General features: G+C 44.5%; 1 protein-coding gene across 1 annotated transcript in view; it reads right to left on the minus strand.

Moving 5' to 3' along the window:
- col4a4 (collagen, type IV, alpha 4) overlaps positions 1 to 12,430 on the minus strand; it is a 37,985-nt gene that overhangs the window by 12,844 nt on the left and 12,711 nt on the right. Inside the window, exons 5-30 of the mRNA XM_032545631.1 lie at positions 10,548 to 10,682; positions 10,411 to 10,455; positions 10,211 to 10,327; positions 10,062 to 10,130; positions 9,952 to 9,987; positions 9,815 to 9,877; positions 9,462 to 9,497; positions 9,212 to 9,253; positions 8,503 to 8,583; positions 6,665 to 6,709; positions 6,434 to 6,496; positions 6,317 to 6,361; positions 6,187 to 6,240; positions 5,998 to 6,058; positions 5,831 to 5,935; positions 5,026 to 5,178; positions 4,865 to 4,954; positions 4,588 to 4,745; positions 4,419 to 4,508; positions 3,381 to 3,629; positions 3,117 to 3,300; positions 2,205 to 2,270; positions 2,025 to 2,132; positions 1,877 to 1,945; positions 1,129 to 1,278; positions 64 to 243 (exon numbers count right to left, since the gene is read on the minus strand). Coding sequence (XP_032401522.1) covers positions 64 to 243; positions 1,129 to 1,278; positions 1,877 to 1,945; positions 2,025 to 2,132; positions 2,205 to 2,270; positions 3,117 to 3,300; positions 3,381 to 3,629; positions 4,419 to 4,508; positions 4,588 to 4,745; positions 4,865 to 4,954; positions 5,026 to 5,178; positions 5,831 to 5,935; positions 5,998 to 6,058; positions 6,187 to 6,240; positions 6,317 to 6,361; positions 6,434 to 6,496; positions 6,665 to 6,709; positions 8,503 to 8,583; positions 9,212 to 9,253; positions 9,462 to 9,497; positions 9,815 to 9,877; positions 9,952 to 9,987; positions 10,062 to 10,130; positions 10,211 to 10,327; positions 10,411 to 10,455; positions 10,548 to 10,682 — 2,494 coding nt within the window. The remainder of the gene's footprint in view (positions 1 to 63; positions 244 to 1,128; positions 1,279 to 1,876; positions 1,946 to 2,024; positions 2,133 to 2,204; positions 2,271 to 3,116; positions 3,301 to 3,380; positions 3,630 to 4,418; positions 4,509 to 4,587; positions 4,746 to 4,864; positions 4,955 to 5,025; positions 5,179 to 5,830; positions 5,936 to 5,997; positions 6,059 to 6,186; positions 6,241 to 6,316; positions 6,362 to 6,433; positions 6,497 to 6,664; positions 6,710 to 8,502; positions 8,584 to 9,211; positions 9,254 to 9,461; positions 9,498 to 9,814; positions 9,878 to 9,951; positions 9,988 to 10,061; positions 10,131 to 10,210; positions 10,328 to 10,410; positions 10,456 to 10,547; positions 10,683 to 12,430) is intronic.

Raw genomic sequence — 12,430 nt, forward strand, 5'->3', positions numbered from 1 at the left:
CAGGAAATGACTAAAGCAAAACAAATAAAGGCGTCAAGAAAAAAAAAAGAGGTAAACGATTACCGCAAGGGCCACGAGGTCCTTGAGGGCCACAAGGTCCCGGAGGGCCTGGAGGGCCCATGTTATCAGGTGTCCCTGCCTTACAATCGTCTGATGTGGACCCCAGAGGACCTGGTCGGCCAGGGGCCCCGGCATATCCTTTGTGTCCTTTCGCTCCAGGGTAGCCAGAAGGCCCCTGGGGACCTGTGGGAACACACTCAAGTCTTCATCTCTTCTAGACCTTCAACCTTCCACCGTGATTCATACTGCGTGTTGTTGCAGACCACAGCATTTTGGGTGTGGTGAAAGAATTCACTGGATTTCCAGCATTTGCAGAGGTTAGGGGCCACAACCAGTCACAGCTGAACCCCATCAATACTGGAGATCTCCTCTAAAAATGCTTATACCACTAAATATAACTTAATATGCATTAATACACACAGGAAACCATCTTGCACTTAGTGGAAGCTAACAACTAAGGACTTCCTTAGCTACACTCGAGAGCTCAGCCAATCAGCAGCAAGGAAAATGAATGCTGCTCTGGGATTGGTTGCTTTACCAATGCCAGCCAATAGCGTGTTAGGTAGCGCTGGGCCAGAGAATCTCAGGCTCTTTTGAATATTGTAGACATGCTCTATGAAAAAAGCGTGAACTGGTGTTGGTCCACTGTAGTTTTCTGTTTATCTTTAAACTAACAAACATTTGTGACTCTCCACTGCAAAACCAGGAACAAGTTGATAGAGAAGAAACAGAAAAAATCAAAACCATCAACTTCCGAGAAAATAATTTTATATTTTTTTTGCTTTAATTAAATTGGTTAAGTCATGAAGAAACCCTCCATGTTTTAAATCGCAGCTTCTGAAGTTTTCAAATGTGAACTTTGAGTTGAATTCAGTTTGTTTACAGAGTAAATCTGAACCAGCCAATAAAGAGCTGATTAACATGCCGCTCCTTATTGGCTCTTCTCATGCTATTGCTGTTGGTTTCAGCCAATAAGAGGCGAGTTTGATGGAAAAAAAACACGGTGACTTCACATCGTCACCACAATTCAGTTATGGTGCCGACCTCTGACCCAGATCCATAACTCACCTGGTGCTCCCTGGTTGCCTGGGGGGCCGAGGCGTCCTTTACGTCCTGGGGACCCCGGCGGTCCAGGCTGGCCTTCGGGCCCCTGGGGGCCACTCTGAATATTGCCTCTTGGTCCGGGGAGCCCAGGGGGGCCCAGCGGCCCCGGACAACCTGGAGCACAGAGTTAGGTAAACTGTAAAACACTCAACAGTTTGACTTATTTATATTTCTGAAATGCTTCCAGATATTCAACACTGAAAAACACAAAAACTTACCAAGAACTTCTGGTTTAGATTCCAGTGCAAATATTTTACTACACTTGGAATAAGACAATAATTACAAGTAACTATATACTTAATAAATAAAAACATTCTGATCCACTGGCTGATGATTTAAATTATGTCTTATTATACGTAAAATAATCTGCTAGTGAAAAGTTATTTGTAAATTGGTTTTGTTTTATTTCAGCTGTTCTAAAACATTTGAACTGATCATAATCTTTGTTTCACCAAACAGAAAACAGACTCAGTAGCTCCCCCACCTGGCTCAGTTAGACCCAAAATGGCTGACATGGTGAATTTTAGGGCAAAGCTTTGTGGGCTCACACTGGCTGTTTAGTATTTAATAAATTTAAAGTTGTCACTGTTCTGGAGGAGTCGGCTGATTCCCACCAGTCCAGATGTTTTTGAATCAGGAAAGTGGGAGTTTCTTTGGTAGATTTCTGTTCTTCCTTTACATCAGAAACTGTTCAGCTGATGCTAGATTTTACCTGGACTTCCATCATCACAATAACCGTCGGTTCCCTTTTCTCCAGGATCTCCAGCAGCTCCTGGAGGTCCTGCAGGGGCAGAAGAAGAAACATGGAGCCGTCGGCTCAGACAGGACAGGTGTGACACGCCTACCCAACGCCGCGGTACCTCGGTCCCCAGGCGGTTCTGGAGCGTAAGACAGTCCCTTCTCCCCTTTAGGCCCGTCCGGTCCTCGGATGCCAGCGGTGCCATTAGCACCTGGAGGACCTGGGGCACCTGAAGATGGAGGCAGGTGAGCAGGAAGCTGCACTAACAGGTGAAGATACGGGTGTTTCAGACGAGGCTTACCTGGTGGTCCACGGTGTCCCTTCGGCCCCGGACGGCCGGGATTCGAAAACCAGAGGCCATGGTCTCCTACGGGAGGAGAAACCAGAGAACCGGAGTCAAACAAAAGAAGGTGTGATCACACAAAATCAAAAAGACGGAAAGAATCAAAAAGTAAATCAAAGAGAGAGACATTTTCTGAAGCAGAAAAAACGTTCAATCACCAGAGACTAGAAACGGCAATACTTGGTAAGATTTTGTGTTTTTTCAGTGTACCTGCAAAGTGATTACTGTATATTTGTAAAGACTTCATGTAAAACAATTGCAGTTTAATACACAGTTATTTTCTCAGAATAAAATTCAATAAATATAACCTGCAGTCTCACTTATTGAACTTCTATTCTGCATTTTCATTTTCCAAGGTTGGAAAAGGTCATAGGTCACCTCAAACCAAATGCTTGCCTTTATGATTTGGTTGTCTTGGTTGCTACATGCAGCCCGGCTGCCGCTAGCAGCCATTTTGTTTGGTTTCAAGAACTGAGCTGATCTGGTGGAAGTGAAGGTGGTTGATGCAGAATAACTTATTTTATGTTTTATTTCTTTATTGTTATTAATATTATTATAACGATGTAAACAAAGGCATTAATAGGTGAGCAGACAGGAGATGTTATTAAAGAACGTGTTTGATCTGGAACAAATTAAATAAACAGAAAAACCAAGGCAGTGAGGCTGAAATGTCCTGACGTTATCACTCTGTCATACAGACTGGAGACAGGACAACTGGGAGAACTGGGAGAACTGGGACCTGAAGTGAAGTCAGAGTAAATTGATTTGTATTCAGAGCAAAGCGCTTTCTGAATCTGATGCAGAAAAACAGGAAATGTTGTGAAATAATTTCACTACAGTCATTTTATCTGACTTCACCAACAGCTTTACCTGGATCTCCCTTCAGTCCAGGCGGTCCAGGAAATCCATCAGGTCCTGGGTTCCCAGGGGTCCCGCGCTCTCCACGGGGCCCCGCCACGCTGACTCCAGGGGGCCCTGACCGTCCTGGGAATCCATTCGGTCCCTGAGGTCCAGGGAAGCCTTTGTCTCCAGGGAAACCAGGGACACTGTCCCCCTAAACCCAAACACAACCAGGAGAGAGGTTCGGTTCTGCTCTGGTCCGGTTTGTTCCCTGACTCCGCCCCTATGGCTGACCTTAAGTCCCTGGTCTCCAGGTGGTCCTGGGCGCCCCGGGGGTCCGACTGTCCCCCAGGTTCCTTGGTCCCCTTCAGGGCCCCCTTTGCCCTTTTCTCCCTTTTCACCTGGAAACAAAATCAGAATGAGAATCTGAAACATGAAAACAAGATTCATTCGTTCATCACACTGCAAAAATGCTTTTGGTCCAGTTTCCAGTGTAAATGTCTTGATAAACTTGAAATAAGACAAAAGTAACAGAAGTAACTTTTCAGAAACTTGTTTTTACTAATTAAAGATTTAATACTAATGAAAAAGTATTAGTTTCACTCTGTGATTATGTCACTAATAATATGGGAAAAATCTGAAAGTGAAATTAGAACTGGGTTGCTAGGCAACGTCTGCGCTTGGCCGGGGTTGCTAGGCAACGTCTGGGCTTGGCCGGGGTTGCTAGGCAACGGCGCAGGGCTTGTTGATTGTGAAGTAAGTGAAAACATCTGCCGGTGGAACCAGAACTTTTTCAGAACTCCTGCTGCTTCTTGCTGACGGTGATTTGTTTTTCCGTTTTCTTTTCTTGCACTGGAAACTAAACCAGATTTTGCTTTTCTGCGGGTGAGGAGAAGTGGACAGATTGATCCACATATTGATCTGAAGTCAGGATCGGACCAATAACGCTGTCATGAGTTCAGTCATTAAGTTTCAGATTTCATCTTGAAATTTCATTTGATTTTTGTCATATTTTCTCAGCTCTTCTTGAAAATGATTTATTGATCATTTTTTGCACTTTGCAGTTTTTTTGGTTCCTTATTGTTTCTGTTTGTCATGTTAACGTGTTATTAAAGTATTTTATAGACATTAAACTTTGTTTTTTGAACAAAATAATTCAAAGAAAATTTTTAAAAATCACCTAAAGGTCAGAAGTTTGTTGATATATCAAACTTAAATAACCTTAAACATCTACAGCAGTAAGCAGAGGGAAACAGGAAGTTCAGAGACTGCTGCTGTTCCTCACATTCTCTCAATTTGCTTTAATTTAATTGGTCATGAAGTGGAAGAAACTGTAAATGTGATGAACTCGCCTTTCAAGCCGGCCACAGTGAAACCTTTCCGTCCTTTCTGGCCGTTGGGCCCCCTGAAGCCCCTTGGTCCCTGCAGGAAAAACACAAACCTGCTGCTTCAGTCGGAACTTACCTGAGAGTTCCTCCCATGTTTTTGTTTAGAAACTCACCTGGGCCCCCTTCGCTCCTGGGTCTCCAGAGTAACCCATCTCTCCTTTGGGGCCTGGGGGTCCGCGCTGCCCTACTGACCCTGGGAGCCCGTTAGCCCCTGGAAGCCCTGGAGGGCCCTTCAGGTCAGTAGATTTGCATAGACATTCACCAGGATCACCTGAAACGCGACGGCTGAACATGAAGTCAGAGCTAATCTGCCACTTATTGGTTCCTCACAGGAACTTGTTTTCCTTTCATTTCAGACGCGTTTTAAAAAATCAAACGATCATCACTGACCTCTAAAGCCATCATCACCTCTCGGTCCTGGAAAGCCCCCATCACCTGGCTCTCCCATGCCTCCTTTGTCTCCTTTAAGACAGACCGTTCCTGCAGAGACGGAGACCAAACATGGAGGACTGACCGCTGGGAGCCGCAGGGAGCAGAAGCCGATGTGGTACCTGGGAGGCCCTGCTGTCCTTTCGGCCCTCGCTGTCCCCGCTGTCCTGGTTTTCCAGGTTCTCCGTGTGCCACTTCGTCTGTAGTCTGACCCGGATCTCCTCTCTCCCCTTTGTACCCAGGTTGGCCCTTCGGACCATCAAAACCTTTAAGTCCTGAAACACAGAGATGATCCTGAAAATGGACCTAAGACACGAAACTCATCCCACCTGAATCTGAACAAGTTCACGGTAAGACGTTTAGCTAGCGGGATATTTGTCTTGCTAGCTAAATGTTTAACTTAGTGGTTAAATATTTAGTCTGTAAGCAAAATATTAGTTTGCAAACTAAATATTTAGCTTTCTAATTTAATATTTATTTTGGAGATAAACATTTATCTGGTAATCTAAACGTTTAGCTTCAAATTGAAGAATTTGTTAATTACATATTTACTTTGGACCTAAATACTTAGTTGGTCAAACGTTTAGTTTGAAATTGTGACTAGCAGCTACAAATGAATTAATATAATTTTGAAAGGCCATTTTTTCTCTTGTAAAAGAACCAAAATTATTGCTGATCATTTTGACTAACTTTATAATTAACAGCCTTTTTGTTTATATTCATCACATCCTGAATATTTACTGTAACTAACACCAACACTGTCCTGCTACCTTCAGTCCTCCTCGCCCTCAAAGTAACATTGATTTGACTAGACCACCATCATCCCTCTTTATGACATCACCCTACAATGATTGGTTCTGATAGTTGATTGGATGCTTTCCTATTGATAATCAGCTTTGATGTTTAATGTTAAATGATTTTACTAACCTGGTGTTGATGATCCTGGGAATCCTGGGGGACCAAGCGTTCCCATTGGCCCCATGTCGCCAGGAGGGCCCCTCTTCCCGGGGAACCCAGGGTCCCCGGCCTCGCCTGGAAGACAGGATGTTGAGAAACCAAACCGACCGATGGCTGATTGGTGTATTGATCCGTACCTATGTGAGTGACATCGTCGATCAGAGGGGGGCCTTCAGGGCCCGGATCACCAGCAAAGCCCTGGAAACAAAGAGTCATATCACAACAAAGAGCTTAAATAATACGTCCTTTAAATCTGCCCCGTCTCTTCCAGAATAAAGACTTTAACTGGACTCAGTTTCAGAACCTGGGTCACAAACCCAACTGACCTTAAAACCTTCTTGACCTATCAGTCCTGGGAGGCCCTGGCTCCCTTCCATCCCCTGAAAACCCAAAAACACCTTTAATTAACCCGACCCGGAACCATCAGACTGGACCAGCGTTTCTGCTCTGACTCACCCGGGGGCCTTTCCGTCCGGACGGACCGGGTCGACCAGAATCCCCCTGGAAGAAAAACCAAACTCATGCAGCAACCGCAGCCGGCTAAACTTCTGGAAGGGATCGAAGGAAACGTACTCTGGCTCCTGGAAATCCAACGATCCCCGCCTCTCCTTTGATCCCAGGCGGCGCATCCCGACTCTGAAACCAGAACAGAACTTCCTCATCACGGCCCACACCAGTGGTCCCTACAGGATCCAAAATGACTCTTATTCTGGGATATTTAGCTTCATTAACATCAGAATAACATCATTTATTCAAACATGGAATAAATAAACAGTCAGCAGGTTAATAAATATTCTACCTTACCTGGAGTCCCTGAACGCCACGCTGTCCTGGTTCCCCTGAAGATCCCTGAGAGAAACAACCAGACCTGATTTAGGACAACCTTAAAAAATGTCCAAACCTTTTTATACGGGATAAAACAAACAAAACAAATCCCAGAGCAAAGGTTCATTAATCAGACAGAAAATCTACTTCAGCTTCTATTTAGCAACATTTTCAAAGTACAGATCAGCTTCTCTTTGCCCACTGGGCGTTAATTTCTGTTTCTGAACGATCTGATTGGATTCTGGAACGACTACTGTTGTGTGCAAGTTGTGCTAAAAGGAGTTAGCCTAACAGCGAAGCTATGCTAGCCTAAAACAGCATCTCAATGCTAACATGTAGCAGCTAGCGCTAATGTTAGCGTCCACATTTCTAAAGAAGCTCCATGAAAGATCAGGACTTCCTGAAACTCTTTGCTCCAATCTGATGGATGAAGATTAGAAACTTTCTTTGTTGCTGAGCTCAAACGGCTATTTACACTCACCGGCCACTTTATTAGGTACACCTTGCTAGTACCAGGTTGGACTCTCTTCAGAACTGCCTTAATTCTCGGTGGCAGAGATTCAACAAAGTACTGGAAACATTCCCCAGAGAGTCTGGTCCATATTGACATGATAGCATCACACAGTTGCTGCAGATTTGTCGGCTTCACATCCATGATGCGAATCTCCCGTTCCACCACATCCCAAAGGTTTCTATTGAGATCTGGTGACTGTGAAGGCCATTCGAGTTCAGTGAACTCATTGTTCAAGAAACCAGTCTGAGATGAAACCAGTCTGAGATGATTGGCTCCTTATTGGTCATAAAGTGATGGACGTGATCAGCAACAGTTGAGCATCGTGGCGTTGACACGGTGCTCAGTGGGCCAGGAAAATATCCCCCACACCACCACCAGCCTGAACCGTTGATACCAGACAGGATGGATCCATGCTTTCATGTTGTGGACGCCAAATTCTGACCTGACCATCCGAATGTCGCAGCAGAAATCGAGACTCATCAGACCAACGTTTTTCCAATCTTGAGCCTGTCAGTTTCCTGCTGCTACCTGACAGGCGTTGCAGGAGGGCAACGGCAGTCTTCTGGGTTCGATGTGTTGTGCGTTCAGAGATGCTCTCCTGCAGACCTCGGTTGTAATGGGTGGTTCTATAAGCTCAAACCAGTCCATTCTTCTCTGACCTCTGACCTCAACAAGACATTTATGCACACAGAACTGCCGCTCACTGGATACTGTCTTTTTCGGACCGTTCTCTGTGAACCCTAGAGATGGTTGTGGGTGATAATCCCAGTAGATCAGCAGTTTCTGAAATACTCAGACCAACCCGTCTGGTTCAGAGTCACTTTAACCTCCTTTCTTCTCCGTTCTGATGCTCAATTTGAACTGCAGCGGATCGTCTCGGTCGTGTCTACATGAAGGAACGCAGCGAGTTGCTGTCATGTGATTGGCTGATTCAACATTTGCGTTAATGAGCAGCTGGACGGGTGTACCTAATAAAGTGGCCGGTGAGTGTAGTCAATCATTTAGCAGCAAAAATGTTAAATGTTGCTGATTAAAATATGATTAATTAATTTCAGACCCTGGAATTAACTCAATAATTTTTTTATCACATCCGACCATTAAAGAGAAATTCAATGAAAATCCAGCAATAGGATGTTTAACTAGAACTGAGACTCCAGTTTTCTAACCTGACACGGGAACCCGACGATGAGAACAAAATATTTAAAACATTAGAACTAAATAAAACTAAATAAAATATACTGAACATTTAAAACCAACAAAAACACAAGAAAATAAAGCAAAGGAAGACTAAATGTCCTCTGACCTTCTCCCCTTTGATGTACAAGTCCTCTGGAACGTCAATGTACTCGAAGGGCCCCGGAGGCCCCTCGGGGCCCTGGTCTCCCTGTGGATCACACAGGAAACGGAAAAAGTTTGGTTAATGCAGGTCAGAAGACCAAAGAGCTGCAGCAGAGCTCAGCTGGCTCCCAGTAAAGAGCCACAGTGATGTAATGCACTGACTGACCTACAGGGGGCATTACAAGGCCTGAGGAAGGTCGGCCATGTTCATGTCCTCAACATGTTATTCTGTGACGTAACTGAGGGGCCCAGACAGTAAGGGCCGGGTCAAAGGGGGCGTGGCCAGAAGAATGGATGTTAATGATGGGGCGTGGCCAATGATAAATATTTAATTGGGTGATCAGACTGACATGGTTTTTGGGGGGGCGTGGCCAAAGGGGGCGTGGTCAATGGTAGATGGACTGAATATGTCTGGAGCTGCTGCAGTCATTTTGACTGCCTGAAGCAGGTGAGAGTCTTCAGGGGCACATTGACCTGTGGCAGGAAGAAATCGAACCTTCAACCTTCTGACTGCAAGACAACAACTTTACCTGCTGAGCCACAGTCAGAAGAGTGGAGTAAGAGGGCTGTGATGTGAAGGGGGCGTGGCCAGTGTGATGTCATATTTCTGGGTCGTGGTCTGGTGGATGAACCACTAGGTGGCGCTACATTAACTCTGTAAACAGTCTCTGTACCTTCTCTCCTTTCGGTCCCGGCAGTAATCGACCTTTTTGACCCTAAAACGAAAACATAAGCCGACATCAAAACATCCAGCTGGAGAGATAATCGATCGATAATCAATAACTGACTGGAGGACAGAGAGCTGTAAACAGTTTTACTGCTTCAAAATCACAATAAAAAGATAATATAAACTGTAAAAAGAGTTAAAACTGCTGTAGATCCTAAAATGATCAAATGAATTAAAGCTGCCAGGTTGTGACTCACAGGCGGGCCCCTGGGTCCGGGTGAACCAGGAGAGCCCTGAGGAGACAAATACACATCAGTTTAAACATTCATTTACTCCCCAGGGAACCAAACTAAAATTCAGTGAATTGATCCAAACTGTGTTGAACTGAACTACGAGTCAAACTGAACAGAAGTGAACTACAATTGTGTTGAAATTCACTTTTTGTAATGAACAAAAAAATATCTGAACTGAATTCAACTGAAGGTATTTCATTAAAAGTTAATAAAATTTACCTGAAAGGAAATAAATTGATTTAAGGTGGACTGAACTGAATTACATGTTTCCAACTGAGTTTAGCTGCAGTGAGCTGAAATGAAGTGGAGTGACTCACAGCGGGTCCAGCTGATCCGGTTGGCCCCGCGGGTCCGGTCGGCCCCGGCAGACCATCTTCCCCCTGCAGGCAGAGACAGAAGCCTGAAGCAGAAGCAGAACAATGTGACGCACTCGGCTGCTTTCAGGCCAACTCACCGGCAGACCCAGCAGTCCGCTGGGCCCGGCGTCGCCCTGTTGGACCCAAACACTGCGGTCAGGCGGGCTGAACGTACCAGAACATGATGCTGCAGGTCAGCTGTACTTACAGGAGCTCCGGGGTACTGGATGAAGTTGGCCGATGGCTCTCCTTTAAGTCCCTTCGGACCTGTAAAACCCTGCAAAGGATCTCACAGGATGTGAGATTCTTTCACCTCCACATGGCGTCAAACAGTGACAATCAGCCAATGCTTTTTACCGGTTCTCCATTAGGGCCTTGTTCTCCTGGAAGCCCCGGATACCCCTGGTTTCCTCTGGTTCCGTTGCATCCGTCCAGACCTGGATGACCAGGCCCTCCAGCCGGGCCGGGGAGGCCCTGAACAAACACAAACCAAAAGAAGCTGAAGGATTCTGCGCTCCAGCGGCTGTGGGATGCCAATAGGAGGCGAAGACTCTTACCGGGACTCCGTCCAAACCCGGAAAACCCTGCAGACCGGTGGGGCCCTGAACCCACAGAAACAGACGTTCACCATGTTGGACTTCAGGAATGTTATTTAGGTTTTCTGCTTTTACAGTTAGAACGGTTGTTTACTCACAGCATCTCCTTTTACCCCATGACCTCCCATCGGCCCCTCGGCTCCTCTACCGCCCTTCTGCCCTGGAAGTCCCTGTCCGCCCGGGAAGCCTGCAGGCCCCCGAGGCCCCTGCGGACCAAGAGGACCTGGGAAACCCTGCAGAACATAAAACTATTAGAAGCTTCAACGCCTGATACAACACAGTGACCCATCACCAAGCAAAACGTTGAACACCCTAAACCAGCGGCCTCCAGCCCCGGTCCTGGAGAGTTACCGTCCAGCCGGTTTTAGATGCAACCTTGCTCCTACTTCCTACAAGACAAATTCCTTCATTTCCCATAATTCCACGCAGCTGAGTAAGAATCAGTTCCTAATTCTTACCCATTCCAAGCCATTTCCTCCCATGTATTTTTCATTCTTTGAAAGTCCTTACGTTCCCCTCAGTAATCTGTCCTACAAGTATTGATATTTTCTAATCTCGACCTTCAGACTCTCATCATTTCGGCGTTGCATACAGAACAGACCGATGTGAACGTTTACTGTGCGACATTTGAAATGACGCGTCTGGCAGACAACGGATTTAAACATCTGACAGAACAATGAAACCAACAGAACCTGGTCCACAACTAAAAACATTCAATTTGGTGCCAAGAAATGATGTTAGAGCCAAAACTGACCCAACCGGGACGGAAAGCCAGAACATGAACCCACATTTCAACTGCGATCAGCTGGTTCTGTTCGCACAGACAGAACCAGCTGAGTCCAGTGAGCCAAACCTGCAATGACATCATCTGACCACATGGGGGCAGTGTCACACAAATCAAACCAAATACAAACTGAGAACAGCAGCTCAGCTCAGACAACCTGCAGATCTGAGATCAAAATAAAATCTAAAATAAAAAAATATGTCAATAAAAACATATTCAATGATAAAAAGTTTGAATTTCGAATCAAATTCAGCACAGCTGGTTAGACTGAGCAGTTTTCTCACAATAATACATACAGGATTATTATTCTGTAAAATTGATAGAAATTAAACTAAAATCAACAGACTGCAGTTTCTCATAAAAATATATATATATATTATGGTAGAAAGAGAAAGGATAAGCTATTATTTATTAAAATGATGCAAACTAAAACCATTTTTCCCTTTATATGAGACACATTTATAGATATTTTCTGAATCATTTTAATCCCCAAATCAAGGCATGTTGTTGAACCTGCAGCAGAATTAAAGGCCAGAAGTCCAGCTTTTTTCAAAACTGCATTAAATTAATCTAAAAATTCTACATGCAAATATTTCATTATGACAACGTGGAAAAAAGTTCAAACTTTTGCAAATTTATTAGACATAGAAAAATTACATTAATGTAAGTATGAAATTGTAAAAAGGCTGAAACATAATGAAATGTGGAAAAAAATAAATACTATAAATAATTTTTATAATCAAATAAATGATCCAAAATGAGTAAAATGCTGTTGATTCTAGAAAACAAACTATATCTGAAAGGAAAATGCTTTAGATCCAGAGACTGATGAATGCAGAGAAGATGAAAACAAAGATGATTCTTTCTGATCCTAAAGAGATTGAAGTTTTATTTTGACTGAGTTCTGAGGAGATTTTCTTTCATCGCCTCCAAAAAACCTCCAAGAAGAAACCAAACCCAAACAAGAGCTCAGCGGCTCCACTTTCTGGACAGAGGGACAGAACATTACATTTTTCATGTCATTCAGTGTTTTTGAGGCAGGCTTGTAAATATGTTTGTCCTGAAAGTAGCAGCCATGTCCCGGTTTGATCTCTGCAGCTGAACCTCCATGAGGGCTGTGGGCGTTTTAACACCTTCACTTTCCCTCCTATTTGCTGGAAGTGAGATTATTCTGAGCACATATATCTATGTAAGCAA

This window comes from Xiphophorus hellerii, chromosome 18 (assembly GCF_003331165.1).
Source record: "Xiphophorus hellerii strain 12219 chromosome 18, Xiphophorus_hellerii-4.1, whole genome shotgun sequence".
Taxonomy (NCBI): Eukaryota; Metazoa; Chordata; class Actinopteri; order Cyprinodontiformes; family Poeciliidae; genus Xiphophorus; species Xiphophorus hellerii.